This window comes from Nilaparvata lugens, chromosome X (assembly GCF_014356525.2).
Source record: "Nilaparvata lugens isolate BPH chromosome X, ASM1435652v1, whole genome shotgun sequence".
In the NCBI taxonomy this organism is placed as follows: Eukaryota; Metazoa; Arthropoda; class Insecta; order Hemiptera; family Delphacidae; genus Nilaparvata; species Nilaparvata lugens.
The window spans coordinates 2,658,345-2,683,978 of record NC_052518.1 but is presented as its reverse complement, the minus strand read 5'-3'; the positions used below and the strand labels follow the sequence as shown (position 1 = coordinate 2,683,978).

The 25,634-nt window shown below is 36.3% G+C and overlaps 1 protein-coding gene across 3 annotated transcripts in view; it reads left to right on the top strand.

Moving 5' to 3' along the window:
• The window catches only part of LOC111046899 (RNA exonuclease 1 homolog), an 85,343-nt gene that overhangs the window by 43,121 nt on the left and 16,588 nt on the right, over nucleotides 1-25,634 (top strand). For all 3 annotated transcript variants that reach the window (XR_005573108.1, XR_005573107.1, XM_022332549.2), the window contains exons 6-11: nucleotides 1,026-1,186; nucleotides 5,937-6,068; nucleotides 9,594-9,708; nucleotides 14,942-14,980; nucleotides 17,993-18,247; nucleotides 21,589-21,877. Coding sequence is in view for 1 of the 3 variants with exons in the window: in XM_022332549.2 (XP_022188241.2) it covers nucleotides 1,026-1,186; nucleotides 5,937-6,068; nucleotides 9,594-9,708; nucleotides 14,942-14,980; nucleotides 17,993-18,247; nucleotides 21,589-21,877 (991 nt within the window). In the remaining 2 variants the exon portion in view is untranslated. The remainder of the gene's footprint in view (nucleotides 1-1,025; nucleotides 1,187-5,936; nucleotides 6,069-9,593; nucleotides 9,709-14,941; nucleotides 14,981-17,992; nucleotides 18,248-21,588; nucleotides 21,878-25,634) is intronic.

The following is a 25,634-nucleotide window of genomic DNA, read 5'->3' as shown; positions in this document are numbered from 1 at the left end:
ATTTATAACTATAAATAAATTCTCACAATAAAAGAAGACTATTCTATTGTAATAACTGATCATTATAATTTACATCATTAACACGGTAATAATTATCTGTAAACGTATGTGTTTATACATTTTAAAATCTTAGGATGATCTTACTTTATAATTGACAACGTTGCGGAGCTAGAAAAGGATAGCGCTATCTGCTTTGTTGAATGATAGACAAGGATAGCAACACCAATGTTGATCAAATAACCCAAATAAATGGATATAACCTACATACTATTTGGACAGTTTAAGACAAAATTAGGAAGTTGGAGAAGTTTTGGACAATAGCCTGCTTTTTCTTTTCCGACTATTGTATTGTTTGCTCAAATAAATAAATAAATATTGCAATTATTACGTGAACCTCACTAGTTATAGTGTTATTATCGGATACTTGATAATCGGATTTTGAAATTAATTATTGATAACAGAATCTTTTTGTGTAGTTGAGAAGTTGATATTGTGGTAATTATTCATATTAAATGAAAAAGACTAAGAAATTATCAAAAAACCACAGATTTTATACTTAGAAATACAATTCCAAGTATCAATAAACCTGTGGTTTTTTGACAATTTCTTAGTATTTTTTATTTAATATTACTTAGGAAGACCGGTTTCGGTTATTACACCATTGTCAATCTCTGATAAACTCTGACAATGGTGTAATAACCGAAACCGGTCTTTCTAAGTATCAATAAATCTGTGGTTTTTGACAATTTCTTAGTCTTTTTCATATAATATTAAGATAACGGAATCATCGTCGAAACCAGTTTTGTTTTATTTAAGGTATAATAAGGGTTCAAATGATCAAGATCCTAATAAAATACTTGATTCACCTAATTATAGAAAATAACTATCATCCTTGAAATATTCCTTTCAAATTATACACTAGTTTCGACATTCTCAAGTGTTCTTTCTTTCAAAATTCTGTACTTGAGTAAGTTTTGTAGATTAATCGAAATCAATGAATTATTATTCGTCCATTTCATTTTTAGCTGGACCAAAAGTGCGTATCGCACATGTACCTAACGTAGCACTTTTGCTAAATAGCAAGAAAGAAATAATAAGTGGACTGGCGTCTCGAAGTACCGGTCCATCAACTAACAATCAACCTGCTGCATCTACAACCTACGCCAGTGCCTTGAAAAAAAATCTGGTAAGTAATCTCAATTTCATCCTTTATTATCACCTGAGTGGCTATATTATTTATCTATTTATTCCTCATTTATTTATTAAGTTTTCGCCACACTGCACAGAAAGCAGTTGTTTTCCAGTCCCTACGTAGATCTGAAAGACATTGTTTGCAGACGACTCTCGTCTGACGTCAGAACAGGTTTCTTTCCGGCTAAGGCCGGAAAGAGTACCCTTTCCGGCCGCTTTTTGAAAATTTTTGAAAATGTGTTTGGACAACTGTGCCATATGGTGCATTGTGTTCAGGAGGGTGAGATCGGAAATTTTCACCCCACTTTGAGTACCCTACGACGTCTGGTTCTTGAGATATGAGACATCAAAGTTCCCCCCCCCCCTCATAAAACTTTCTTATTCGATTTATTAATCTTATATAGCTGATGCCAAAAAGTTAGGGGGCTTCGTGGGTCACATGGTGTAACCTACTCACAGCTGATGCAATGCATCTATTTATTGTCGCTTTTGATTTAAAAAACATCACCTAAGCCAAGCTAGATGACCAGAGAGAAACAATAGCATAAGTAGATATCCCATGGTATAGGGCGTTTATGTTGCAACTTTTACTGTTATCTCAAGCTGATAGTCCATGTAGTTCTTTCCTGTGAAGCTTTATGAGGCTGGTAGTCTCTCATATTGTACCGTTCATACACTCTTACCAGGTCAAAACTTTATGTCGCAACTTTTACTGTTATCTCAAGCTGATAGTCCATGTAGTTCTTTCCTGTGAAGCTTTATGACGCTGGTAGTCTCTCATATTGTACCGTTCATACACTCTTACCCGGTCAAAACACTTAAAATCGACAGTAATCGGCTTGAGATAACAGTAAAAGTTGCGACATAAACGCCCTATACCATGGGATATCTACTTACGCTATTGTTTCTCTATGTTTTAATCTTCATTTTAGATTGCTTATATCACCTCATTTGGATTATAAGGATTTAAGAAAACGGCTTGCACTGAAACGAATTAGGAAAATGGATTTGAGATTATGTACCTGGAATGTGAGGACACTATACGGAAGTGGAGCATTGCAGCAGCTGGTGGAGGTACTTGAGAATTATAGGGCTGGTATTACAGCAATCCAAGAGATCAGGTGGCTTGGCAATGGAATGTTTCATAAAGGGAACTGCGATGTCTACTATAGCTGCCATGAAACACAACACGTATTTGGGACTGGTTTTGTAGTTAACGGAAAATATAGAGAACTCGTTATTGGTTTCACCCCAATCAATCATAGAATATGTATTATCCGTATAAAGGGAAAATTTTTCAACACTAGCATTATAAATGTGCATGTACCAACAGAAGAGAGGGCAGTAGAGGAAGGAGAGGACTTTTATGAAGAGCTGGAAAAAGTCTATGATAATTGTCCAGGCCATGATGTGAAGATTATAGTTGGTGATTTCAATGCTAAGGTTGGTAAAGAGGAATGCTTTAGGCAATATGTTGGCAAGCATAGTCTGCATTCTGAGTCAAGTGATAATGGAGTGAGACTGGTCAATTTTGCAGCAGCAAGGAGCTTGGTGGTAGGGAGCACAATGTTCCAGCGAAAAGATATTCATAAAGCTACATGGCATTCACCTGATGGAGTCACAAACAATCAGATCGACCACCTGCTGATAGATTCGCGCCATTACTCTAATCTCATGAGTATCAGGAGCTATAGAGGCGCCAATGTTGACTCTGACCATTATCTGGTGGGGCGGTGATAAGAGCAAGAATAGCCAACTCAAGGAAATCGCAACCTGGTAATTTAAAAAGGTATGAATTGAGGGCGCTCCAAAATCCTAAAAAGTGGAAGAATTCCGGCAGATTATAACAAACAAGTTGTTGGAGGAGGCTGAGCATGACGAGCAAGCAGTGTCAGAGAAATGGAAGAAATGCTCAAAAGCTATAGAAGAAACATCTCAGAGAGTACTAGGGGATCAAAGGAAGAAAAAGAATAGGAGTTGGTTTGATGAGGAGTGTCGAGAGGCTACAAGGAAGAAGAATGAAGCATACCAGGTGCTACAACAACGGACCAGCACGAGGCACGCAGTAGAAAGATACAGAGAATTGAGGAAGGAGGAAAAAAAGCTGCACAGAAGGAAGAAAAGAAGCGCCGAAGCACAAAAACTTGAAGAGATGGAAAAATTCCAGGAGCAAAATGAGATGAGGAAGTTCTACAGCTTTGTAAGTAATCAGCGTAGAGGATTCACCCCTAGAGTAATGATATGCAAAGGGAAGGATGGAGCAATTATTGCAGAAAGATCGCAGGCACTGGATAGATGGAGAGAGTATTTTATAGAAATACTTAATAAGAATTCTGAGTTGAATACAGAAGTGACAGTGGAAGTGATGCATGGGGATGAGATGAAGGAAGACCCACCCACGCTGGAGGAAGTGGAGAACTCAATAAAGAAATTGAGGAATAATAAAGCTCCAGGCCTAGCTGGGCTAGCTGCAGAATTTTTTAAGCTTGGTGGTAACACTCTCAAAGAAGAGATGCATAGGTTAGTATGCAAGATATGGAGCAGTGAGGAAATGCCAGATGAGTGGACCAAAGGTGTAATAGTTCCAATACACAAGAAAGGAGATTGTGAGAGCTACAGGGGTATTACACTAGTGAATATAGGTTATAAAATTTTTTCAAATCTCCTATATGGAAAATTGAGAGTGTATACAGATAGAGAGGTAGGAGGGTATCAAGCTGGATTTCGAGAAGGGCGCTCCACTGTAGACCAAATATATGTGCTCCGGCAAATCCTGGAAAAGACACTTGAATTCGATATTAAACCCATCACCTTTTTATAGACTTTAAGGCAGCTTACGATAGTATCATTAGGAGTAAATTGTATGAGGCTATTGTGGAGATGAATATGCCAAGGAAGCTTGTGAGACTGGTGCAGATGACAATGAAGAAGGTGGTATGTTATGTAAGGATTGGAAGTAGCTTATCGGAGCCCTTTGAAGTGGAAAATGGTGTAAGGCAGGGGGATGCCCTTTCATGTTTGCTTTTCAACCTTGCTCTAGAAAAAGTAATCAGGGACTCGCAAATTAATACTAGAGGATCACTGTACAATAGACTGACTCAGATATTAGCGTATGCAGATGATGTGGACATCGCATGTAGATCGCCAGCAGCTATGAAGGACGCCTTCACGCGGTTGGAGGAAGCTGCAAAAAGCATCGGTCTGGTAGTAAATGAGAATAAATCCAAAGTTATGGTGGCCTCCAACTCTGGAGAAGGGCGAGAGCATGGCCAAAGCATAGAGATCCAGGGGAAAAACTTCGAAATCGTAGAAGAGTTTGTATACCTGGGATCTTCTATAAACTCCAGAAACGATTCAAGTAAAGAAGTAAGGCGAAGGGTTATGCTAGCCAATAGATGCTATTACGCGCTATCAACTCTGATGAAAAAACGTACTCTCAGTAGAAAGACCAAGCTGCTGCTATACAGAACAATCATCATGCCTGTCTTACTGTATGGTAGTGAAACATGGGCAACTACGGTGGCGGATGAAAGAATGCTGGGCGTCTTTGAAAGAAAGATCCTGAGAAGAGTGTTTGGAGGCATACAGGAAGCAGGAGTCTGGCGTAGGAGAACTTTATAGGCTGTACCAGTATGCAGATATAGCCACTGTGATGCGAGTTCGCAGGCTGTGGTGGGCAGGACACCTGGTACGAGCTGACGGTGCCTACCCACCAAAGATAACAATGGAAGGGAAAGTATATGGCCGGCGAAGGAAAGGGTGACCCAGAACAAGATGGATAGACGTAGTGGATAAGGATGCAGCAGTAATTGGGGTGCGAAGATGGAGAAGTGCAGCGGTGGACAGAGATGCTTGGAGGCGGAAATTGAGGGAGGCTGTGACCCGCGCTGGGTTGTAATGCCAAATAAAAAGAAGAAGATATCACCTCATTTACTGGGTTGTATTGTATTGTGTTGACTGGCCTATATGTCAAATTGTGATATTCTATTGAGGCTAATAAATAATATATTATATTCTATTCTACTTATTACTCAAATTACTTTATTATTCTTCCGCTTATTTTACTAGACTTCTTACTCAGATATTCATTACAAATTTGATTCAAATTCAACATGAATGCCGTAAATTAACTCTGACTTGTCTTTTAGTCAAGTAAGGTCTCCAGTACTACCAGTAAGATCTCCTCATCTTCAGACTCGTTCACTTGTTTTTTATCTTTAGAAAGTCCAAAATATTCTCTGAATGGCGTATTTAATTCAAATTCGAATTACTATATTATTGTGCTCACCACACTTTGAATGTTGGTGAATTATGTGTTTTGAATTGTAAATTGAAGAATTTTGAAGTGATACATAACCTAGCTACATTTGGACTGTTGTATAAATTACAATTGGAACCGTTTTGGGTGATTTAGCCTGTGGTAATTTCTGTAAGTTGTGTAATTCTGAATGATTGAATAAATAAATAAATCAGCAAGATATTCTCAATATGGCTAACAAAAATAAATAAATCATTCAAATTTAAATCACAGTATTAAAATTCACTGTGGAAACTCAGTTGCTATGTGAGATGAAGTGCGTACTGAATAAGTTTAGTTGTTTTATGTGGATACAGCAATTCAATTCAATTTATTTCACCAAAAACAAGAATTAGATGTTTCATATTGATACATCAATTAGTTCTTTTATTGCTATCTATTTTGTTTGGAGACCATTTACTATCAATGTTGATTTATTTGTTTACAGGATTTGTTGGAAACCCCGGTGATTGCTTACTTACCTAGTTGCTCGGTTTCCGTTGCTTTACGGCAGAACTATATAAAGAAGATCCACGAAGAATTCTTAAAACGATTCTCTCCTGTCGAAGCAAAAGAGAAGGTAAATGTGTTTCTAATTCTTCTTCTATCTTTCAATTTACGTTTTATTCTTATTTTGATTTAAACTCTGGTGTTGTATTAATCATAATCAATACAGACACTTTTATATTTTCCTTATCTTTTCCTACTTTTACTTCCTTCGAAATTTGCCACCTATTTGGAAGAAGTCATTCCATGTATACAGAGTATTTGATATTTAAAAAATGAATTATTTTTGCAAAAACAGTTGATATTGTAGCTTCTTATTGTTGGTCTTGGTTTCAGAAACTTTTACCTAAATTGGGTCATCTTCGTAAGAATATCAAGTTTTATTGTTAACAAGATAGAACAATTTCTATAATAATCTTCAAACAATTCCAAAATAAAAACACACATGCTCTGGAAATTGCAACTCTCAGTATAATCATAGAGGAAAGATACAGTAAAGAAAGATGGATAGCTATTTATAAGCCCTATCAACTGACACGAGTCTTATTTCTGGGAAAATTGCAGGAGCTCCGTAATATTCTTGAGAAAAATGGCGGATAATTACTAAAAAACCATGTTTTTCACGGCTTTCTCGAAAACGGCTCTAACGATTTTTTCAAATTTATACCATGGATAGCTATTTATAAGCCCTATCAACTGACACGAGTCTTATTTCTGGGAAAATTGCAGGAGCTCCGTAATATTCTTGAGAAAAATGGCGGATAATGACTAAAAAGCCATGTTATTCACGGCTTTCTCGAAAACGGCTCTAACGATTTTTTTCAAATTTATACCATGGATAGCTATTTATAAGCCCTATCAACTGACATGAGTCTTATTTCTGGGAAAATTGCAGGAGCTCCGTAATATTCTTGAGAAAAATGGCGGATAGTTACTAAAAAACCATGTTTTTCACAATTTTCTCAAAAATAACTTGACCGATTTTTTTCATACCCTGTATAGTTATTTATCAGCTCTATCAACTGGCATGAGTCTCCTTTCTGGGAAACTAATGGGGGGTCCACCCCATCCTTGAGAAATGAACTTAGTAACCTCCTTCTTGTGCTTGAGGTAGGTAGGTAGCGCAGTTCATAAAAATAACACATGGTCGAGTTATTTCATCTGTAGAACAGCTGTTTTGACGACTTTAAAGAAATGACGACTAAAAAAATCATCGAATTTCACAGTTTACACAAAGGAAAAAAGTACTCTGAAATAGTATATTTCGCACCTAGGGCCGAAAATGAGACTTTTCCGGCTCGAAATCGGTTTTCAAGTCCGAGGCCGTAGGCCGAGGACTAGAAAAGATTGAGAGCCGGAAAAACATTTTTGCCCATGGTGCGAACGCTATTTTTCGCCACATAGAGAAATAAACAATATATATGAGAATAATTGTTTATTAAGCAGTTCCGAAAACAAAAGTGGAAGGTCATAGCTCTAGCTATTAGTATAGTTATTAGTATCTAGTTATTAAAGTATAGAAAACTGAAGAATACATAATACTTGGAAACCTCACAGAATCATATTGATTTTTCCAATACATCAATAAATTTTAGTTCTATTAGGATCCTCCTCAATTTGAATCAGGCAGCCTTTTGTTTTCCCAATTCCAAAAAAAATACCTAAAATACTCGTTTCACTGGGAATTCGTGTCTGATAGTAGCCTACATTATAACTGAAGAATATAAATTATTACTCATTTTATTGTGATCTATTCATGTTTTTCTTATGAAATTCAATAAATTATAGGCCTACAGCATGAAGACTATGTCCAATTCATTTGTACTGGTGGCAAAATTTTACATTGAAAATAATTATTTGATAAAATCCAAGTTCAATAGTAATGAAAACAAATTCCTTCAAAAAATAATTGATAATAATACGTTTCGAGGGAAAAAATTAAGAACAAAAAAATGGGAAGCATCGGGGGATTTGAACCGAGGTACCATCGCTCCGTAAGCAAGCTTCTTACCGCTGCGCTACATAAACGTTAGTAAATGGTAGTCTTATAACCTGCTGATAAAAATACACACTTTGGGCTATGGAACTTCAATTAGCCTACGGTAGCATAGATGAATTTGAACATTAATATTCTGAAAAATCTAGAAGGAAAATAGAAATTTGGGCTTCCAGGTGCACGAGATTGATATTTTTAGAATCTATGTTCAAAATTTGGAGATCTAAATCATTCCCGTTTTTCCGGTATGCAATCCACAAGTTGACATGTTTTGATGCGAACAAACACAACCCCACTCTCTCTTATTATATAGAAGAAGAAGATATCTTACCTCTATTTCATTCATCCAAATAAAATGATAGTATATTACTGCAGAATACTTTATTCAATTCTAGAAGCATAAACTGATTCTGTTTCATAAACTATTTGTTAAAACGTTCAGCACCATGGATATTGCCCAAGTAGTTCCAAAACTATCCACCAGGTTTTGTGATAAACGCAGTACTATGAGGTTTGAGGTTAGATTCTATTATACTCTGAAAATTGAATTTGAGTAGTTTATAATATCTTATTTGTATTTCATTCATCCAAATGAAATGATAGTATCTTATTGCAAAATACTTTATTCAATTCTAGAAGCATAAACTGATTCTGTTTCATAAACTATTTTGTAAACCCGTTCATATCAAATCAGAATCAGCTGTTATTCAAGGTCATTTTACAGCCCTAGGGCCGTAAAGTTTTACCGGCCTGGTCGGAAAACAATCACTTTCGGCCACCATATGACGCATGTAAACCAGCTCATTACATCCAAGTGTGGCGAAAACAATTATATATACACATATAACCTACAGAAGTCTGATTGTAGTTTCAAATATGAGCAAGGAAAGTTGTGTGAGTGTACCACACCAGATTTTTTTTAGCCACGTTTGGCTACCAGTGAGGTCGTCAGGCTCGGCAGCCAAAATAGGCTGCTCGGCTGACTGTATGACCTGGTTGCCTGGCTGGCTGCGCGTCCTGGCTGCCTAGTCTTAAGGGGCCCAAGGTATTCATTGTAACAAAAACTTTGGAATTTTCTCTGTCCATTGGTATAGAGATTATACATTTCGAATGAGTACTGAATGAGTAATTATGAATGAATCTTTTGTAGTAATCCGGTATTATGAAACAGTTTATTCAAATTAATTAGATAAAGTAAATTCTCATGGCTTTTGTTGGTGGGGAGTCGCTTGCGGGAAGGTCCCACCTCGCTAGGACATATAATTTAAACCGTCAATGTGCCTTGCGATTGTCATACTTCAGCCGGGACCGACAATAACGTGGCCATTTGATAAATATGGGAGCGACCTAGTCCAAAACTTTTGGTGATTTGTGGGTTTGAACCTGGGTTTTCTAGGCTGCTAAGCAAGTACTCTATCCACTAGACCACGGATCACTCCATTGAAATTAATTAAGGAATGATCACCTGATCTTCCCAAAATTCTTTTGCATTTTTGGGATGCTATACTGAAATTGGTAATTTCCAAAACCAAACAACTTTTATTGCTGAATTATTATGAATGATGATTGTTTTTAATTCGTCAATTATTATGCATTTTTTAGACTGTAGCGGCAGAAAGCAAAATCGCCGAATCTTGCAAGACTGCTTGTGTGTACCGTAATAGAGTCGCAAATTTGATGATGAAAATAAAAAATGTTTCAACACAAATGCCTCTTGGTAAGTCTCTTCAAAAATCGAGTATATTCGAACTTTCATTTACTTTTATTATAAGGCTGGCCACTAACGACAGGACACACTTGTTCATCATGCATGTTCTGTCATGCAAGGAAAGGATTTGAGCAAGAATCAGCTGTTTGACAGCAGCTTCTAACATAGAATAACAAGAAATAAATCACTGGAACATTTCAAATGATTATGGTACAAACATAATTCAACCTCAATAGAGCAGCGAAGAAAAAAATAACCATTAAAAAATCGGAGATACAGAAAACTCAAATTTGTTTAGAAGCCTTTAGCACGGAGCACATTGAAGACGCGCCACGCAACCGTGGGCGCCGTGGAATTATTCCGGTTGAATACTTAGCATGTAAATAAGTTAGAATAAGCACACTGGAGGCTCGCCGCGCAGTCGTAGACGCCGTGGAATTATTCTGATTGAATACTTAGCATGTAAATAAGTTAGAATAAGCACACTGGAGGCTCGCCGCGCAGCCGTGGAATTATTCCGCTGCCGGAACTTTTGGGAGAATACGGAGCGGAAATTTTCCTCTGTGGCTGTGCGGCGTGGCGAGGCGCGTCTCCAGTGTGCGATAGGAGAAGAATTTTTCCTCAGAGTGCCGCCACCTTTCGGGTGCCTCTTCGCTACCCTCGAAAGCTTTTGCTTTTGCTCGGTTAGCTCAATCTTGTTTAGGTTAGCTCACTCAGATTTGCTCCTCGCTACAAACTGCACAGATTTTGCTCACATACACGAAGTTATTTCAGATGAGTTTAAATGTTGTATTGTATTTATATACAGCTGTCTCTTTTTCTCCTCCTCTTCCGATACCATCAATTCAATTCAATTATTATTTCCAAAAAACACAAACACAATACAAAGATGTGACAATTTGAGAAAAAAACAATAATTAGTATTCTAGATATGTAAAATTGAATTCAGGGACAAAAATACTCATCTTCAGAGCTGTTAACTACACAAATGGGTAGTGACACAGAATTAACAAAATAACTCAACTTATGACACAAATGAATTAACAAAACCAACTGCACATCCAACGACACAAAACGAACTGCACATCCAACGACACAAAACGAACTGCTCACAACGGTGTCACGATACATAATTGAGGCAGTGGTCGGGTGGAGAGTCATGTCCGGTAAACGGCGGGGCGGCGCGGTGCGCTCCCAGTGTGCGTTGAGCAAAAGCGGCGTCTCCAGTGTGCTCCTTGCTTCTACTGACAAGGCGGCGCCTGCTACGAGCGTTTCGCTGTAATGACACAACAATTTATGACGACATGTGTGTACAAACATGATCATCATGCATGTCCTGTCGTAAGTGGCCAGCTTTAGATGCCTGCCTTGTTAGCCTGCAACCAATTGCAATTGGCATTAAGAATTTCATCAAATATGTCATCCTATCAGATATGAGACTTGATTTTTTATGAATGGCTTGATATAATGCTTGATAAATGTAATAAGATTTATAAATTAGGCATCATTTTTTTTTACAATCTTGAATATTTGATTATTCGAAGGGGATTGATTCAAAAACCAATGTGATAGAAAATCTAATTCCACAAACTGTGAGTTACTATATTTTACCATACATTATAAACCAAAAGTAAATTGATATGCCGTGAAGACTTTATTGCCAGTCGAGTCCTTCACTTCTTCACTCTTAGGTGGGCCGTCCACTGGAACCGATTTCGTCCGAACTAGCATCGGCCGAAAACTACCAACTAGTCCGAACGATCCCCCAACAAAGAAAGTTATAGATGCTCGTCCATTGCAACAGGTTCATACGTCCGTGCACGATCAAGTTATCGATCAGAATTTAATGGGATTTTTCGGCTCTATCCGTCCGAAGTTGAGCTGAGACAACATCATCCTAACCTCAAAATATATTCAATATTCAATTTCATTTTATTTCCAGAAAGTACATTTTACAATAGGCTATATTCCCTGAAAATTACTCCCTCTAATATGGAACAAGTCCGTGTTTAGAGGATGAGTCATTACAACAGTGGGCACAATACAAGAAAGAAAAAGTTGACTTTCTACTGCTGTAGTTTACAAGCCAAATTGTTTCACAGGCTTGTCTGTTTTTGTTTTTTGAACTTGTTCTGTTTTATAAATCTTTATTTATTATTAGTAAACACACACAGAAGAATGACTTTCCCTACTAACTAGCTTGCCACTACACGTTCTGGCAACCACCTGAACTAGACTGACGAAAACGGTTTCAATGGACGACCGTATTCGGCAGAATTTACTGCCGGCAGATTCGGCCGACCAACGGCCGAACGGATCGGTTGAATACGGTTCCAGTAGACGGTTACCCTTAACCTAGCGCCGCAGTGCAGGATGGTTTCTCACAGCTTGGCGTTGTTGTCATTTGAGATGGGTGTCTGGCTTGGAAGTGTTTCGGCCGTATTACAGGATGACTGTTAACGGTTGCCGGAAGATCAACAGCTGGGTTTTTTTTCGTTATTTTTCGTGATAGAGAAATTCTGATTGCAGATTCGTTCTCAGCGACCCCAAGTTTAGCCTGAAGGCTCAGAATGTCAACAATGTTTTTAAATAATTAAAAATCATCATGAAAAGTAATTAATATGGTAGTACACCACGTTTCTGGAAACTTTTTACTGGTGACTGGAGTTGTTATTGGCACACAAAAATCAAAATAATCGTGAGAAAGAAAACTGCTGATGAACGCGAATAAGACCGCCACTCCATTCTATTGTCTCGGCTGCTTGGCTGAGCCTGGCTGGAGGGATCAAATAACCGACTGGATTGATCTTTCGTCTGTCCGCTAGGCGGAACTACGCCGACCATTGCTGGGTGGAAGATGTTACTGCGGCCGCTCGCATTCCCACCAACGTTGCTATTATTTGCTGTCTCAGCGCCTAGTCCGAGTCAGACAAGCATCCAGCCTGCACTGCGGAGCTAGGTTTACAGCCTCTGCCCAAATCTCAGCATAGCTCCTGGGGCAGTCAACATGAAAAGCCTTCTCTTGCTTGGATGAAGACCACCCACATTTGCCGTTAATGTACTTAGAGCCTGAGTGACCTTTAATGCTTTTCACATACTCTTTGAATGTGTGGCTAGAAAGTAAAGCCTGGTCTCCATTAGTAGAGTTAGGGCCGTTTGCACAGTATAGATTGCTAAACTCGATTAAGTTAATCGAGTTTAAGTTAATCTGAAAGTTTTAACTTGAATCGGTTTTCTCAGTGCATTTACTAATCCAGTTTAAGTTAAACTAGTTTAGCGTTAAGTTGGTAATAGAATGTCATCGTTTATAATATCAGGAAGGATGATTTTTACAGGAAATTTGTTATTTGTTTACAAACGATCAGTAAATTGAGGTTATGTAGCTACTATTTTAGTATTTTCTTGTTCTTATTCAAAATCCACAGAGCTGTAAGCTGTACGGTTATAAAAGTGAAAAGCGATCAAGAAATTCTTTAAAAACTTATGTTTAGTTGGAACCAGAAAATATATTTTAGAATGTAAGATAAAAAATTCATTTTGTTACGCTTGAATCTACTACGGTCTTCCTCGTTTATTAGAAATCTCTCGAAAGCAATATATCTCTGCTATGTGTTATTAAAAACATGTTTTCTGATCGGAGACCACTGTTAAAAATTGTCTTAATTTCTATCAAGTGGTTTATTGAATCAAAATACTAAATTGGCAGTTGCTGTACTCAAGCAAAACCGTTGAAAATTTCTCTATCCCAGAAATTTAAATTATTTGTTTTTTGCCCAATTTTTCTCAGTTTCAAAATTTCTTCGCAGTCATCTTTATCAATCGCATTAAAAGCTTCTATCAATTCCTCCTTTACAATTATTTCTACATTCAAATAATGATTCACTATAACCTAAATTAATAATAATTATCGTCTACAGAAGCATTAAAAACAACCGTCGAAAAAATAATTTACTATCGGCTGTTTCCCCATCAAATCGTTACAGATTTCAAGTTAATCCAAATTATTTGGTTTAAACCTCCTGCTTGGGAGGTTTAAACTGTCCCAGAGTTTAAACACAATAAAGAGTTTAAACTGATACTGTGCAAACGGAATTTTAGTTTAAACCAAAAAAATCCAGATTTGGTTTAAGCTTTAGCTTAAACACACTGTGCAAACGGCCCTTAGTGGTCGAGTTCCCTGGGCAAGTACTAACTATATTGTGAGCTCTCCCAATGCAAACGTTCATGGTAGACTACAAGTTTTTAGTAGAGTAGAGTGGGATAGTAATCTACCACCACCCAACACCGCTTCTCACTCTATTCTACCACTACTACGCTAATGAAACCAGTCTCAAGATAGTAGAGTAGAGTTGTGCCGTAGGTTAGAAGTATTGTTATTTATTAAAAAGTGCCGGTTGCACAACAGCCGGTTAAATTTTAGCCGTGATTAATTCCACGAGAACCAATCAGAGAAGCTGTCTTTTCAAAAACGTATTCTCTGATTGGTTCTCGTGAAATCAATCATGGTTAAAATTTAACCGGCTGTTGTGCAACCGGGCCTGAATTTATTTAAATGTTGATAAGTGTTTAAGTGTTATTTTATTAAAAAGTATTGACATTTTAAGGTTAGTTCTGTTCACTAGACAACACACTTTACCTACTATTCTCAATTGTAGTGAAAACAGTTACTGGACCTAGTAAGTAGAGTAGAGTTAGCTCGGTAGAGTTAGTATGCCACTCGACCACTATCTGTAGTAGTGAAAACCAGGCTTTAGTCTTGTGTCCAAGGTCAAGCCCAAATACTTGGCCGTGGGATGTGTTTGCACTTCCTCTCTCTACACCATGGTAATTGGTACTCTTCTCCTAGTATTGATAATGCAGACCATGATATGTCAGTTTTTGACATGGCCGATTCAATTCCATGGTCTGTCATCCAGGTATTCACTCTCCTCTTAACCTGATTCAAAGCTAACTGGGCCATTTCCAGTGTTCGACCTGAGATCACAGCTGCAACATCATCTGCATAAACAATTAATTTTGCACCATCGGCCATCACTTCATAGAACAGCAATTGTAGTTACAATCTCATTTTTTCAATAAATGACACAAATTTTTTTCTTTCTATTCAATTTTTAACGATTGAAAAACATTAGTATTTTGTATTTGCAATGATAGTTTCAGATGTTTCCGATCTGAAGTTTTTTTCGTTTTGATCTGAATTTCGATCAAATTTTTAAAATATAAATTTGATCTTGCTTTTCAGACTTGGACGAGGACCCACTGAATCCAAGTTACACATACGGTGAGTAATTTTGTCTTAATTTGTTGACTTACTTTTTTTCTCTGTCATGTAACCCATGTCAGAGGTATTTATTAAACATGAAAAAACATTTGCAATATGGAAAAAAGTCCGTTACATTCTTGGATTAATTTTCATAAACTAACTTGTAGCATCCCACTATAGAGTCTAAGGCTCAACTCACACTTACGCGACTCAGGTCGAGAAGAGACTCGACTCTAGTGGAGAGCATGTGTTTTCAAATGGTGACATTCAAACCAGTCGATTCTAGTCTCCGTGACGTCACCCACGTGCTCTCGACTAGAGTCGAGTCTCTTCTCGACCTGAGTCGCGTAAGTGTGAGTTGAGCCTAAAATGTACTATACAATGTTGACTTTCTATTTGTTGATTTAATCTACTATAATGACAAATCATTGTTCCCATACCGACCTATGATTTATATCACTCCAATAATTCTTGTCTAAACACACTGTTTCATACTATTGTTGTTCCGTAGCATACAATGTAATTTAATATTAAATTTATCTAATGAATTTACAGTAGCGGGTTACTTGAGGAATTTCGTGGGCACTTCATGAAGATAGAAACAGACCTAAATATTCTGATTCTAGGGTACCTCAGGATATCCAAACCATTACAATTATGAAAAATATTTTCTTTGCTTTTTCATCAATTTTCTTATCTGGTTGGTTGTAACGAGGAGATTGAGATCATTTTCAATTCTTCATAATGAAGTAATCATGAAAAAAAAAATTTATAGTTCGGTTTTAATGGTAGCCTAGTTAATTGGCTCAGCGGCTAGAATGGCATCATAAAAAAATCATAACTTCAGAACAAAAGGTGATAAAAACTTGAAAACAAACGGGAATAGATCATAAATTCTATTTCAAAGAAGTTTTGTTTGGCACTTTATTTCCAAAAATTGTCATTGAAAGTATTTATTCAGAAAAAATTCTCGTGAAAAATGAAATATTTTTGAAAAAGTGCATTTTTGTGGGTTAAAATCATGTTTTGGGTGGAAATGTGTAATAACAAACTTTGTAGAATAGTTCATTTTGATTCGATTGTCGCTTACTAGAGAGAGGTCTCTATCATGGATGGTAACCATTCTATGACCGTTTTAATTAATGCTGGATCCGCCATTTTGAATTGGTTACTACGCGGCCCAGTCGCGACCCCCAAATGCGCATCAAGTGGTTTGGATATCGTGAGGTACCCTAGAATCAGAATATTTGGGTCTCTTTCCATCTTCACGAACTGCCCACGAAACCCTGTTTTTGAGCCATAAGAAGCCCTACTGTTACAATAATTGAAACAGGCGGTAGCCCAAATCTTTTTCTGTTCCTAAATTTTGTCTAATAAATAGTACATTACTAAAAATAGTATGCTTAGAATCACATCAATAATCTACACTTCAAAAATAAATAAGTGATCATTTCAATTTTCAACTATAATTTGAATTTTGATAGGTTAATTGAAAAGTAACAACACAAACAAACACATGAAGTAGTTTGTGTTTCAATTTATGTATGACATGACTAGCAAGTAACCCGTGCTCCGCAAGAGTCTATTTTAAAAATTGACATAATGAAATTTTTTAGAATTGAAAAGAGACCTTTAGCCATATTCGGTTGATTAAGAATCTATTTTTAAAATTTCAAGTTAATCAGTCCAGTAGTTCGGACCTGATGATGCGTCAAACATAATTTTCCTATCCCGTACATGTATAAGCCAGTCCTTTGCTTAATTATAGTATAGATAATTTTTTGATACAATATTCACTTTCTTGGTAAGGGCTTGTTGTATTTATATACAAATTTAAAATCAAAGTACCCTGTTTTCAACTTAATTTTTTGTCTATACTGAGAAATAAAATAAATTAAAAAAACGGTACTTGATTTTTAATTTCAATGTACATAAAATAGAATATTGAAGCAATCTCGAAAATACAAGATTATTATAAAAGGACTTTACAACTTTGGAAGCACATAAATATTTATTGAAATTACTTACAGAATTGAGAAAGGTCTAATTTTGTTTCAAACCCCTTCAAGTTTAAGGTGTGGGTGTTATTTTGGTTTAATGTGACAGCCGTTGGTAATGCGACATACATCCCACCAATAATCGATTTCTTGCCACACTCGTACCAGCATATCTGGCGTAACTTGTGCAACCGCAGCGATCCGAATGTGATCCGATTTCGGAGGTCATTACGATTGTCTGGTAGAGCCGGAACATGAACCTAATACTTGATGAAACCTCACAGGAAGAAATCCATCGGTTTTAAATCCGGTGAGCGAGGTGGCCATGCAATTGGCCCTGCATGGTAATCCAGCGAAGTTGAAAGCAATTGTCTAGAAACACCGATGGATTTCTTCCTGTGGGGTTTCATCAAGTATTAGGTTCATGTTCCGGCTCTACCAGACAATCGTAATGACCTCCGAAATCGGATCACATTCGGATCGCTGCGGTTGCACAAGTTATGCTGGTACGAGTGTGGCAAGAAATCTATTATCGGTGGGATGTATGTTGCATTACCAACGGCTGTCACATTAAAATAACACCCACACCTTAAACGTGAAGGATTTTGTAACAAAATTACACCTTTCTCAATTCTGTTAGTAATTTCAGTAAATATTTATGTCCGCCTCTACCCGAAAATCTTAATGACCTCCGAAATCGGATCGCTTCGGTTGCACAAGCTACGCCAGATATGCTGGTACGAGTGTGGCAAGAAATCTATTATCGGTGGGATGTATGTCGCATTACCAACGGCTGTCACATCCAACCAAAATAACACCCACACCTTAAACTTGAAGGGTTTTGTAACAAAATTACACCTTTCTCAATTCTGTAAGTAATTTCAGTAAATATTTATGTGCTTCCAAAGTTGTAAAGTCCTTTTATAATCACTCTGTATGTTTAGCCTAAAATTCGAACATCTCCACTTTGATCTACTGTTGATATTTTTTATTCATAATTTTTCAATGCTTCATTCTCGGTTTTATTTCATAGGAGTGCCTTTGTACGACTGTTTCGTGAAATATACAATGACTGACCTCTACAACGCCGGTATTCCGGTCGAAATCCCCGATGATCCTGGATGCGCACGGATGAAGGTCTTATATAGAGAGAACCGTCGCAGCTTCAATAAGGAAAGAAGTATTTGTCTAAACTGCGGAAAGCCTTTTTCTGTCGATGAAAATAATTTCAGCATCGAAAGAGAATGTCGCTATCACTTGGATAATAAGCAGCGTTTCAGAAAAGTTGGTGAGTTTCTTTCAATATAGTTTCATCTTCTCTGTTTCATTCACTTAACTACATTTGTTGAACAGAATTTTACACTAAACGCAAACCTTTGTAGCACGGGGCTCTTTGGCCCACGAGAATAAGATTTATTTGCCAAAACAATATACAATCAGTGATCATATAAATAATAGGAGCTAAATTTTATAGTTTTTGCTTTTTAAATGTGATTTTGTGTTTGAAAATAGTTTTCTTGATTTTAAAATTTATAAAATAGGAACTCAGGAAGTGGAAGTGCAAATTTTTAGTGAGAAAAATGAAGAACCCAAAACATAACCTATAAACTTGAGTGTTGATAGGAAATGACATTGGGTAATACGGCAAGGCAGAACATCCGAAAGGATCTCTCTGCCAATAAAAGCCATAAGAGTAGATAGATAGGAGCTGTTTTCACCTACTCGCTCATTAAGGCTCAACTCACACTTACGCGACTGAGGTCGAGAAGCGACTGCAACTCTAGTCTCTTCTCGACGCAGCATGTGTTTTCAAATGATGACACTCAGACCAGTCGACTCTAGTCTCCGCGACCTCACGACTGTGAGACTGAGTCGAGCGTCGACTCGACATGTTGGTCGAGCCTCGACTTGAGTTGCATAGTACCGTGCATTTTTAATGAAAGTGAGGTTATGTTGTGTGAAAGTGATGTTTCAAAAGTCAATTATAAGAATGAAAGTGATGTTTCATCATTTTAGATAAGACAATAATAAGAATTAGATAAGACAATATATTTATAATTATTATTATAAAATTTGTTACATGCGCAGAAGTGACGAATTTGATCCCATATTTTTAATAATATGAGGTTAGAAATGGAGTAGCATGGAACTGAAGTAGTGACAATGAGCAAGAAATTCGTAAGGTCGACAGACTGGAGTCGTACGATTTGAGTTGAGGTAGTGTGAGTTGAGCCTTACACAATAAGCTTTCAGGCTTTGTGTCTTCTGTGAAATATGGCTGGGATGTGATATGTGATATGCATGTGCATAATCCATCACTATTTACTTGGACAGTTATTATGTTTTATAACTTCATTATTTATTTCAAGCGACTAGTCATTAGTGTGTTGGTTACCGTGGAATTGTGATCAATAATCAAATCAAATTAAATAGTTTCATAATAAAATAAGCGGTGATATTTCTTTTTACATGCAACGATACTTAGAAGACATAGTTATCATAACAGTATCAAATGAGCTTTGTGATTTTCGAGTAACGGGCGGACCGAATGTCAGAACAAGTTTTGTCATCGGTTTCTAACAATTTTTGAGGTTAGGTTTTTGTATCTTAGATTCTTTGTTGTTTAGTTTTCCTTCGCTGCTCTATTTGAGGTTAAATTATTCTTGTATCATTATAATTTGTAGTTTTCCAGTGGTTTATTGATTGTTATTGACTGTTAATTCTATGTTAGAAGCTGCTGTCAAACAGCTGTTTTTCGTTCGAATCCTTTCGCGTGAATGTGTTTCATGCGAAGACATGTCCGGTCACACATGTTCGACATACTTGTCCCGTCGTTAGGGGCCAGCCTAACACGTTTTACTAATAATTCATTATTATAATATAGGTACCGAGTGAATAGATTACAATGTTTGCTAAGAATAGATCGTTCGATAAGACACTTCTTTCACACATATTTGACAGACTTGTCCTGGCGTTAGTGGCCAGCTTTGGTAACACTTTGAACAGCATAACAGCCTTCTACAGATGGAAATTACTGAGATATTGCATTTATTCAAATGCTAATGAATTAATAATTGACCGAAGCGAAGCTGAGGTCTTAGTTTCGACTCGATCGGCATTTGTCTGTTTGTTTGTTTGTACCGCAGTTACGGTCGCAGTTATTGTCCGATTTGGATAAAATTTGGTATACAAGTTCTTTGAAACAAGGCGCAGAAACGTATGTGTAACTATTTTTGATAAGACCTCCGGTTTTTTTTGTAATTTGATAAACCGCAGACAAACCTCCTTCCAGAAAGTTACTTATCCGTATCTAGCGTCGTTATTTTGCAAGATACAGCAGTTTTTATTCTTTTCAAAATGAAATATCATTATATTTACAATATGTTAAGAGTAAATCTTTCCCAAAATAAGTATAAGTAAGAGCATTTGCTCTCATTTTTTATAATAGAACAAGTGCCGCTCTAAAATGTGCTGTATTTATTAATTATTGTAGAAAACGTCTCACTTGACTGCACAATTTTTTCCTTTTCAACACGAAATTTCCCTGTTTCATAGACGAATAGTTTCTGCAAAACTATTAGCTTTTGTTTTTGTTTTTAGTATGAGATCTGAAACCGAGTTCTGAGCATTTAACATTCTGCATATCATAACAAGCCATAACATTAGAACCACTTTTCATCAAAATTAAAACCATCATTAGCAACCTCCTGTCATTGACACCATTGTCTCACTATCGTCTGTGAGACGATTCATCATATAAATTGCCTACTGTTATTCCATTTCTCCGTCAGTTGACCAATATCTTATAATTAATTATTAAAAAAGTTGTAATATAGGTTAATATTGTAAATATGGCGACAATGTGAAAGTACTTCCTCAAAGAAATTTATAAGTCCTTTATGTAATTTATACGTTATGTGTTGCACATAAATAATAATAATATATCTTACAGACGTATAGTCTTGTAGAGGAATCCACGTTATGAGTTATTCAACCCACGTTATGAGTCACATATAAATAATAATATATCTTACAGACGTATAGTCTTGTAGAGGAATCCACGTTATGAGTTATTCAACCCACGTTATGAGTCACATATAAATAATAATATATCTTACAGACATATAGTCTTGTAGAGGAATCCACGTTATGAGTTATTCAACCCACGTTATGAGTCACATATAAATAATAATATATCTTACAGACGTATAGTCTTGTAGAGGAATCCACGTTATGAGTTATTCAACCACGTTATGAGTCACATATAAATAATAATATATCTTACAGACGTATAGTCTTGTAGAGGAATCCTTGACATTCATGTGTTTTGTCCTGTTGTCCACATATTGAAATGTTGTGGAATAAATACATTTATTTTTATTTTTGCAATTATTTTTAGCGTTTATTTGTGTCATCATTATTCCGCATAATTTATTGAAATGATGATCCCAGTGCAGAAAAGAGTCCATTGTAACTCCCTGGTATTTTTGTAACGGTTTCTTGTGAACTGAAAACACACAAGACATTTCTGAAACCAACTATTGTATGTAATTGTAAACTATCCAATATTTTCTTTAATTGATGTAGTAGTTCTATTTTTTGTGAAATAAAAATTTATTTATTTGTCAGGTGGCTTCAGGGAACCTTTTTGGGGTTGTTGTAATCAAAATGATCCCTGTGTAACTTCCGAGTTTCACATCCGGGACGTTGTCAACTACGAGAGGATGACAGGCTTTGTAAAAATGCCGTTCTGTGAGGATCCCGAAGCGTTCCCCGGAATATATGCCTTGGATTGTGAGATGTGCTACACCACAGAAGACTGTGAGTTAACCCGCGTTACCGTTGTCAACCACGAAAGAGAGACTGTCTATGACGAATTGTGCAAACCGTTGGCACCTATAATTGACTATTGCACACGGTAAGTGTCTCGATAATAATACCGGGCCTATGTTGCATGATAAAATACAATTTTTCCTACAGTTACGTTGAAAAGTGGCCATTGCTGCACTGATTACAGAACGCAAAGAATCACTTTTCCGCTCTAGTGCGGGAAAAATTTTTCTGCACTCCAGATTTGCAACATGGCAACGCAAAATACTTAGTAGGTTATATGGAGCAACAGTGCAGCAAAATCAAAATGAAGTTGGTAACAGTGACTGCTGTGGCTGCTATAGTGAGCAGAGGTGCAACCAAGCACAACGCGCTAATTATTATTCATTATATATTATAACCAAGGACAACGAGAACTTTAGGATTTTAGGATTAATGTTTTTATCAATAATAAAATTACACAGAAAAACATTTGATGAATTTCAGGCAATTTTACCCATAATTACCCACTTTTCATATTCAATGGTAACTGTAGGAAAAACTTAATGTGAAATACGTGCGCAAAGTTCCTCTGCTGCACTCAAGAAACCATTCCGCCCTCGCCTACGGCTCGGGCGTAAACGTTTCTTTCGGGGCAGCAAACTGACACTTTGCGCACTAGTTGCACAAATAACTATAATATTCTTGTAATTTCCTACTCCAATAACCAGCTGACTACTATAGTTCCCCAAACGAAAATGGGTCTCTCAAGGCCACTGCAATGTTGCCACTGTTGTCCACCCCTCACTCGACCAGTCTATATACATTGACTATATTTCTACATCCTGAAGATAGCTCTTTCCTTCTCATACCTTCCCTCTTCCTGTTTTCCGTCACTACCTGTCACAAATTCTTTTGAGCACGTCAGGTTCAAAAGTTCTATTGTGTCATTCTTTGAAGTTAGAACAATAACATCCCCCGTTACCTCCTCCCCTCCACCGCTATCTTCTTCAACATCATGAAATGGAGGAAATAATATTGTTATGTATAATGTATAACTCTTTATTGAGTCATGACATCAAGAAATCCAATTTTATAATCATGATTAGATTTTTCCTTATAAATGCAACTATTTATAAACTGAGCTTTACTTCATAAAGGTTACTTGAAGACTTTTATAATAATCAATTGGAAGTGGAGTAATGTAATTTTATTTATTTTATTCAATATTCTTGTAGTGTCCACTTCACTCTGCATTTTTCAATTTGCATGAATTCTCATGTGATCAATTCTCATTCGAACACCAGTACAGCTGTTGAAAGTTATATGTATTATATATAATATATACGCTGTGGCTACAGTTACGGTAACCGTAACTCCATTCGCGTTCCGGTGAACATTTGTGCAGGCGCGGCTACCGCTATTTACATGTGCATTGTGGTGTTGATGGTTTTTGGTGACATGGTTATGATAACCTATCGTTTCAATGAAGTTAGTTAGAAATAAGTTAGTTAATAATGAGGTTAGTTAGTTACTTAGAAATCATAACCATGTGACCAAAAACCACAAGCACCACAATGCACATGTAAATAGCGGTAGCCGCGCATGCTCAAATGTTTACCGGAACTCGATACGAGCTACGGTTACCGTAACTGTAGCCACAGCGTAATATATAATCATTATGTACAATACATTTGTAAAACTGTGAACTATATTGTCCTCGTCATAGTCAACAATCCATCGAAGACAAACAATACTCCTCACAAGAACAATACTTCACTCTCATACACACATTCACTTTCTATCTTACTAGCCACCCTTAGTACAAAGTGGCAACAGTGTTGGTAGAGACGGGTGGTGGTGTCAAGAAGAAACTTTGACCTTGAGGGACCCATTTTCGTTTGCCCAACTATAATATTATTAGATTGTATTTTAACATGCAATAGGCCCCTGGTGAGCATGACCATAGAGATAGATAGATTTTTAATTCATTCAACACAGTGTAATATTACAATATATTACACTATAGTGAGGCCCACGTTATAATGGCAGTGTACAATTGACAATACTGTTGCTGTCCTTTTCTATCATACAGCAAAACAGATAGCGCTATCTCTCTCTCTAGCTTTGCAATGTTGCCTGTTTGCCAGAATATTTTATTTTTACTTTTGACAGTGACTGTACAAAAGTAGACTAACAATTCTCAGCCGCCATTTTTTTTTGTTCATTCTATCAAAATACTTGAGTACACAAGTCGTATAATTGATTTAAAATGTATTTTTAAAACAATCAAATAATTTTTAGACATTACCGTATGAGAAACACAATTAAAAATGCCTGAAATGACATTTTAAAACTTGATAACTAACCATCCTAGATTTTAGCCTACACGTTTAGGTTAGACCTACTCGTACCGGTATAAATAATAATTGAAAGGTTATTTCAGAATTATTTCCAATGAAATTACTTATTTTAAAAAGGATTTCTATTTTTCTATAATTTTTGAAATAAATTGGAATAGAATACCTAACAAATAACTTAATTTCTATTTTGAAATTCAGATTGGTGTATCACAAGTTTTTAAATTAGCCGCCATTTCAGGTTTGTATAAAAATAAAAATCTGATCCCAGTTATGGAAGCAAATTTTTGAATCAAATTATGAAAAAAAATATTTTCTCGACTAATTTGACATTAAATGGATCATTTTATTAAGGAAATAGTAATTATTATCTGATCAAATTTAATGGGATGAATTGAGTAACAGCTGTGTACAGTCCTTAGACCAGTTATAGAATAGACACGCTGGGAAGTCTAGCCTATGAAGCCAACATCTACTGCCATATCGCCATATCGTGACGTCATCATTGGATAGAAAACTTTTCTGTAGATTGTTTACAATATTTTCCATAGCAGATTGTGTCTATTTCAGATGAAAGTAGATTATTATTCATGAAAATTGACATAATCTGCTATGGAAAACAATGTAAACAAACTCTACAGAAAAGTTTTCTATCCGATGTTGACGTCACGATTTGGCGATATGGCAGTAGATGTTGGCTTCATCGACTTTCAGTACGAATATAGAATGGGGCGTGTCTATTCTATAACTGGTCTAAGGTACAGTCAGTGGCAAAATGGAGAGACTTGGCAACGTTTTTCTCCTATCTTTCTTCACTGCCATTATAACGTGGACCTCACTATATAGTACAATATCATCAAAAATCGTCAAGTCCAGAACTTAAAACAGCGTAATTTTAAACCCTCGACTGGGGTAGGGTTTAATTTAAAGTTCTAGACTTAACTGAGCAAACACAATTCAGTTATTGTTTTGGAGTAGATGAAAAGCCAAATAGATGTCATGGAATACCTAAATTATTTGGATTAGCCCATCTAAATTCATAATTCATAGTTTGCAAGTTTATTTTGGAATAAAATTATATGTAAAAAACTAACCTTATTTTACGACTGACGTAACCTAAAAATGTTCAAGAAAAATAATACAAGGATTGCCTTGGAATTTTATTTCCCAATGTGAATATTACTAATCAATGCCATATTCAACATATTATTAATAATAATATAACAATAATAAATTATTATTCCAGTTTCTTTCAAAACAAATACGTTTTACAACTCAATAGGTAGTAGCATAATAAACTTTTTATTCCAAAATCAATGCTAAATAATAACATAACGTAAAATGAAATGTTTTTTTTATTCATGTTTCAAAAGGTTAGGTTTTGCTTTGAATGTATATACCTACACCATACAAAGAAATCGAAACGTATTTTCACAAAATAGTTTGGAGAGCATTTGAACTATCCCGCTGCAATCAGCTGTTTTGCTATAGGCCTAATGCCAACAA